The sequence below is a fragment of the Cyprinodon variegatus genome, unplaced genomic scaffold (genome assembly GCF_000732505.1).
Source record: "Cyprinodon variegatus isolate N-32 unplaced genomic scaffold, C_variegatus-1.0 Scaffold8, whole genome shotgun sequence".
In the NCBI taxonomy this organism is placed as follows: Eukaryota; Metazoa; Chordata; class Actinopteri; order Cyprinodontiformes; family Cyprinodontidae; genus Cyprinodon; species Cyprinodon variegatus.
In genome coordinates this window covers 111946-119361 of record NW_015150461.1, presented here as the reverse complement: position 1 = coordinate 119361, position 7416 = coordinate 111946, and the positions used below count along the sequence as shown (strand labels likewise).

At 41.6% G+C, this 7416-nt stretch overlaps 2 protein-coding genes across 2 annotated transcripts in view; one reads left to right on the top strand and one right to left on the bottom strand.

Moving 5' to 3' along the window:
- Positions 1–3982: 3982 nt before the first annotated feature.
- LOC107086207 (protein atonal homolog 1-like) lies at positions 3983–5605 on the top strand. The gene has a single exon (XM_015376998.1). The coding sequence runs from the start codon at positions 4043–4045 to the stop codon at positions 4769–4771; it is 729 nt and encodes a 242-aa protein (XP_015232484.1). The 5' UTR covers positions 3983–4042; the 3' UTR covers positions 4772–5605.
- A 208-nt stretch (positions 5606–5813) lies between these two features.
- The window catches only part of dok3 (docking protein 3), a 19098-nt gene continuing 17495 nt past the window's right edge, over positions 5814–7416 (bottom strand). The window contains exon 5 of the mRNA XM_015377274.1: positions 5814–7131. Coding sequence (XP_015232760.1) covers positions 6220–7131 — 912 coding nt within the window. The 3' untranslated portion in view covers positions 5814–6219. The remainder of the gene's footprint in view (positions 7132–7416) is intronic.

Sequence of the window (7416 nt, the reverse complement as noted above, 5' to 3'; positions counted from 1 at the left end):
CAATGATGTGATGCAATCAGCTGGTTTTCACCAATCTGGTTGAATTGTCTCTGTAAAGAACCTTGAAATGATGTGTTCTAAATTGGTGCTATATAAATAAACTGAATTGAATTAAAAATCTTACATATATGTTTTATTGCATCTTAGAATAATTTGAAATATAATAACCTAGCTTTTATTTGTGTAGGCACTTAAACCTGAAATGGGTTAGCATTAAACACCTATCTGCCACGTTACAGGGCAAACTGAAGTGCCCAAACAGGAGCCACAGAGTGCTTCAGAGGGTCAGTGCAAGTTGACCTCAGAAATGTTCCTCACACCTCCTCTGCCTGCGCTGCCACTCCCCCTCTCCCGCCCAGCACCAGATGGGAAGTGTAGCCGCATTTTTAAAGCCTGCACGCAGGGTTACAGGCTGTTGTGCTGGCAGTGCTGCTGAAGGAATGAAATATTCATGCAGGCCCCAAATAATAAAAAAAAAGAAAGAAAATGAATGGACTCCCCGGGAGAAGAACGTGCCGATTTATTCAAGTAAGTCCAGGCCTCATTAAACTGCTGGCGGCGAGGCAGGTCACGGTGATTTTCACTAACACTGCCCGACCCCGACTGTCTCCTCTCACGCAGAACCACACAAACACCAACTCTATACACTTCAACAGGGGTTGGGGAGGTGAAAGAGGCTGAATATAAAGCGTGTCCAAGTCACCATCACTGGTCTACATGATCTGAGATCTCCCAGCGGGACAGGTCTGAGCTGGTGCTGAAGCTGCTCCTCTGCTGTAATTGACGCCCTAATGAGTGATTAGCTGGACTGCGTCGCTGGCAACATATGGGAGATGTGGGTGACACCGTGTGCGCCAGAGGTGCGTGGCTTGCGAGAGGTGCCAAGGGACACCAGCTGATAGGCACAGAGAAGAAACCGGGTTACTTAAACTAAAATTTGTAGCCTAATCTATCATCCTTCAAAGGAATACATCTTCATTTCGGTATAACAGGAACCTGATTCTTTAATGGTCTAACTACCTTTTTTATGAATGTTTTCATCCTGTTCTCTAAAAGATTCATAAATCGCCTTGAGACAACTTATCAGACCACTTATCAGTTATCATGGTTCGCTGTATAGACAGGTGTGTCTCAGCCTGGTCTCCCACCTGTTCTTTTTATTACTCTTCTGCAAATAATCAGGGGAAGATTGGCCATTTTTTTACTGTTTGTTTGAGCATGTATTTACTTCTAGGTCCCTTTCTCTCAGAGGGCAGAGCCAACAGATTATTGCTCCGAGAAAAAAAAAATACTCTGATTCATTTTTCCATGATTGATGGGAATAAAGTAACGACTGCAATACGGCAAAAATATTTAGTTTTTTGAAAGACGTTCACCCATTTATTATTTTGCACACTGTAGAATTTTGGATTCAATTCAATTCAGTTTATTTTTATAGCACCAATTCACAACAAATGTCATCTCAAGGCACTTTACAGTTCACCAGATCTTCCAGTGAATTTGATTCAGAGTTTTCTATCTAAGGAAAACCAGTTAATTGCATCGACTCATTGACGTAAATGCAATCCCTCACACTAAGCATGCTTGTAGCAACAGTGGAGAGGAAAAACTTGCCTTTAACAGGAAGAAAGGCTCAGTGTTAGCGGCCATCTGCTGAGGCCTACTGAGGTTCATGGATATTAGCCATAAAATACTTAATAGTTTACAAATGCAAATTTTTCATTCATGGCAAATTATACTGACTTAAGTACTTTATTTCTGTAGCTCATCCTCCAACATTTGAAGAAAGAAAACAGAATATCCTATTCTCATGTATCCTGTGATTTGTCCCGAAAGGGAAGAAAAAAAGCAAATGTTTTAATTTATTTTGTTATGAATTTATAGAGGTCAAAAACTGTTAGAAAGACTTGCAGTAGTAACAGTTTCTCTGTTAAAGAATAGTTTGTATCCTGCTTTGCTAACTTCTGCAACAGTGCTAATGGTAGCGTCAAACTAGCCAACTGAACACCTTAAACATAAAGTAAATGTTCCTAATGAAAAAAAATCACACTTTATACATTGTTAGGGAAATATATTAATGTCACCCTGGTGAAATATATTTGATAAATCTACTGTTTTAGAACAATGTCATTTCTTAAAGGTGGCAACAGCTAGCACCAAGGTTTAAGTCAGACTAGATAGCTTTCTGGGCTTAAAGGTATTGTGGAGGATTTTCGCGAATTATTTAAAAGACGCGCCCTCTCCGATAAAAAAAAAATGCGTGTGTCACAGCATGTGAGAACCGATTTCTCCTTGTGCACGCTCCGTTTAAGAGTTGCTGTTCTCACTCATACAAGCTTACTGTTTCCGAACATCCGCCCTAAACCCTAAATGCCTCAATCACTATATAGAGTGGGGACTATATAGTGGACTTTATAGTGAACTCAGTAAATTTACCATTCGGACAGATCATCACTGTTAGTTTCTCCGTTGGTCTCGTAACTCCTCCTCCACCGTGCGGTGCCTGCACCATCTTTGTTATTAGTCGCCACTTTGACAGCAAATCCCATAATGCTTTGCGAGAAGCGCTCTCTGCACAATAAATTCGGGGATATATTTGCTCTTCTGATGCCTTTCTCTTTTTTTTTTCTCACACACTTCATAGACACTTTTTCTCTTACCACCCTCGGCCATTTTCAAAAACCGCGGTGAGAAAGGTGAGCTTCAATGACTGTCTGAAACCACAGATATATGCCTGAAAATGCGCATGCACAGAAAAAGAGTACCGTACATAGAAGGGGCCTTGCGTAAACGCATCACCAGAATGATTGACAATTGGGAGGACCACTTATTTAGATGATCCACCCGGAAATAAAAGATTATCCTCTATATCTTTAAAGCTTGGTTGTCTGTGGTGAAAGTATTCTGTACCACCTTTTTGACTGATTAACACTTTATGACGTAAACACTTATCAAATAAAGACTGTCTAAACTTTATTTTTTGTTTGTTTTTAACAATAGAGGACTCACAAGGTAAACCAAACTAGCTACACACCTGGTTATACAGAAACACATTCCGCTAATTTTTATATTGATTCCAATTTAAGCTGAAATTAGCAGGAATAAAGAGCAGCAGGGTAGAGCCTAAAGAATAAACCAAAAATGTGTCCAACTTAAAAAGCAACTTTAGTAAATGTTGAATTATCTGAGGATTTCACTTTTTCCATTCATTATTCCTAACGTCCTCTGCACCTGAAGCTATAGCATAAAAGTCTAAGAGAGGAAAAGGTTTTCCTCTCCATTGTCGCCGTATGCATGTGAGTGCATATGAGAGGCAATCAGTTCTCCTCAGAAAACTGAACCAATCTGACTGTATGATCTTATTAAATAAAGTGCCTTCTGTTGGTGTGTTTTGAATGGGTGGTATAAAATAAAATTAATTAAATGTTTTTACATAAAAACTCTCTTAGATGAGGCCTATAATCTGTAAGTTATACTAGTTCATTTTAATTAGTTAGAGTTTTATTTTACTTGAGGTCTGCTAAGAATAAAATCTGTCACATAATTAGCTGCACCAGTCAATTAGTTGAATTAATAGTGATTTCAAAACTTCAATCAAGGTGAAGTCCAAGTTCAAAAGCTGATCAACTCAGCAAAATGTGTTTTGACATCAGAACTTTGTTTCCTGAAAAAATATTTGAGTGTGTATCTTTTTCATTGCAGTATAGAGATAGGTTGCCTTTTTTTCTTTCTCTATTTAGACCTCCAGTGCTCTGCACGCTCCTGAATGATTAATATTCCAGCGCCCCTCATGTGTAAGCATAACAACAAGGTCGTGATTGAGTTACAAAGCACAATGGGAGAGAAAAAGTCAAGCTTTGTTTGATTGTTCTCCAACAGGGTCAGAGGCTGCTGTCTCCTGAGGCTGCAGGGCTGTCAATGGGCAGGGAGTGACAGCAAGGTGACTGAGGGGAGGCTCTATAAATGCTTGGCGCAGAGCTATCCTCTCCAAAGTAGTGGGGAATCCTGTGCGTAATTCCACTGCAGCGCACAACCGCACACGATGACCGCAAAAGCAGAGCTTCCGGGCTGGCCAGAGTACCCGGAGGACCTTGCCCTGCTGCAGCAGAGAAACTTGGCTCACATCAGCTCAAAAAGTTGGATTTCATCTAATTCGGTCCGCGCCTTTACGCGGAGGGAAGCGCAAGCTGCAGCGGAGGCGGGGATTTCACTGGAGAAACTCGGGCCGGTGGGGAAAATCCACGAGTGCGCTTCCACGGAGACAGGCCACGCACGGGCATCTGATGGAGACAGGGGGGGCAGTTTAGGGCCCCAGAGACACCGGCGGGTCGCAGCCAACGCCAGGGAGAGGAGGAGGATGCACGGTCTGAACAAAGCTTTTGACGAGCTCAGGAGCGTCATCCCATCTTTGGAAAACGAGAAGAAGCTATCAAAGTATGACACCCTCCAAATGGCGCAGATTTACATCACGGAGCTGTCTGAGCTCCTGTCCGGCGTGGTTCAACAGGAGTCCAGGGGCCCCCGCTCAGCGTCTGCAGATAAGACCTCCAGGAGGAGTTTGATTCAATCCCTCCGACCAGAGCAGGCAGAGCAGCCTCCAATCCTGCTGAACGCAGAGGAGCAGCAGCAGAGAGACCCATCCATCAACCACCTGATCATACTCAGACCTCCATCTCTGTTAGAGTCAAATAAATCAGAGGCCTCCAACAGCAGCGATGATGAATCCTCAAATCTCAGCGACATGGAGGACAGTGGAAGTGGGAGACAGTGACAGAAAACCAGTTACCTCTCACTGGTTCCCACATGTTCATCTGGCAGTGGAGAACAGCTGTCACCTCTGATAGATTAGATGATGCACTGCTGGATTTCTAAAGTGAAGGACACTCATTCATTCTCATTTCTCTGAGATCCTGATTTGGTTTCTTCTTAATGAACTAAAAAAGGTCTTTATTTGCACTTTAAGGTCCTGAACAACAAGTAGCGGCATTTTCCAGAGTTACTGGTTGGATTCTAGCTTTTATTTCTAAATAAAACAAGTATTTTTCTATTTAAGAATAGCTTATGTGTATTTTATGAGGGATGTTTTTGCTACAATAAAGATTTAATGAAGTACTGCGTGTGCATTTTAATTTATTTTTGTATAAATGACTGCAAGCCAGATATATGCATAAATTCTCACCAGAAAATGCTTTAAAACATTACATATAATAGTAAACATACCATGTTTTATGAGAAAATAATACAATAATCATTCATTTACAACATTTCTTTAAATAAAAGAAGTAAGCTCTTTGCAATGGTATTCAAACATATTCTGCTTTTACTCATTATAACAAAAAATTGAAAGTATCTATTTGGGATTTTTTAGATAGATCAACACAGATGTGACTTTGTAGAACCACCCAGCAGCAATTAGAAAATCTTTTGGGAAATTTCTGTCTTACAAAAAAGCTTAAGTTCAGTCAGTTTAGATGGAAAATCTACATTTTTACTAATTCAATTCAGCCTGGACTTTGACTAGGCCATTCTATTAAAAATATGCTTTGATTTAAGTTCCATAGTTGTTCTGGTTTTATACTTAAACTTGCTGATGAGAAGCGAACCTCCATCTCAGTCTCATGCCTTTTGCTGCCTTTAATTGGCTTTCCTCAAAGACTGTCTTGCATTTAGATCCATCAATCTTACAACCATGTCTGAACCTGCTGAACTAGCCACAAAACACGTTTTTTTTTTTGTTTATATATTTTTTTTTTATTTCTCTAGCTCCTAAAAAGTTATGATGTGCCTTCAGGCTGCTGTTAACCTATTATTTACGGGTGTCACTGTATGAATGCTATTTTTTTTCCACTTTGAATTTTGCTTTATTTTGTGATGGCCTATTATATAAAATTCCAATTAAAAGCTATGTTTGTAAATGTGAACATATGTAAGAGTTACTGTAGGCACCGTATCTGGTAAAAGTCATCTGCTTTCTATTACAGTGCAAATGCACAAAGCTTCTCTAATATCCAACCTGCAAAGGATAAAACAGATATTACTTCACATCTTGCTGTTGCAATTTCCCCCAAAAAGTGCTTTCCAAAAAATAAAAAATAAACACATCTGCAAGCACAAGAAGGCAGACTGACAGCAGGCTCCCAGTGGAAGGGATTTTTAGAGCTGTAAAGAAACTAATTATGCTGCGTGACAGTTTATCATTTATGAAACTGCTCTTTTTAGTCAGTCTGTAAGCTGACGGCTTAACATGGGGCTGCCTGCTCCATAGGGAAGAGGAGGCTGGAACTTTGCCAGGTCCTTAGAAATGATTTCTGCCAGCCTCTGTTTGAAACTGCCAGGAGCTTTGGTGGGGGTCGTGGAGACAGTGGAGCGGTTTTCCTCCTCTGGGTCCTTCATGTCATCCACTGCCTGTGCATTGAATGCTGCACAGCTGCGGTTATCCGCTGGAGGGAGATGCATGCTTTGCTGCATTGCTGAAGCAAAGGGGTCTGCATTGCCGAGGGTAGAGGAAGAAATCTCCAGGGGTAAATGAAAGGGATCTGAGGAAGGGAAGTCTTCTGTCGAATTGTAATTGCAATCCAAATCTTCCAGCGCAGTTTTTTTCATCAAAGAGGGAGAGGTTCTCCTCAAGTTGTAATAAATGTCATCCTCCAAGTTGCTATCCTGATTTACAGCTTCCAGGGAGTGACACCGATCATCCTCTTCATCTTCCTCCCCCTCCCCTTCCTCCTCCTCTTCCTCCTCCTCCTCCTCCACCTCCACACCTTCCCCTCCCACATCCTCCTTGCTGCTGTAGAGATAAGGCTGGATAAGGCAGAGATTCTTCATACTCTCAGCAGAGGGGAGATTAATCGCAGAGTATTGGCAGGCATGATCGTCCTCCATGTTAGGTCGGACCCCAACAACACTGTAGATCGCAGGAGCAGCGGTGTGGGAGGCTGCGGCAGGAAGGGCATGAGAGGACATGTCAAGCGATGACCTTTTTTGGACACTGGAGGGCTGGACAGTCTTTTTCATCTGTAGGGAACACAGCCTCATTATGGCCTGTAAGATCTGGGGACCAGAAGGGGTCAGGAAGGTGAACACCCCTTCTCCTGAATCACAGCGACGGCCCGCTTCAATGCAGAACCCCCCCTGAAATCACAAAAAAAAAACTACATTCATTTTAGATTTCAACTTTTTCTTTTTTAATATCGAGCCATGCAAAAGTATTCATACACTTTAGAGTTGTCAACAGTAGATTATGTCGCAATCAGGACCTTAAAGGAATAGTACACCCAAAACATGATTAGCCTTCATTTTCTACTCACCCCCATGCTGAACAACACTCTGGAGTACTTTTTTGATATCTCAAATGCATCTGGAGATCTGGGAGGTCTGCTGACATTCAAATAATGGAGGTCTATGGCGCCCGAGGCA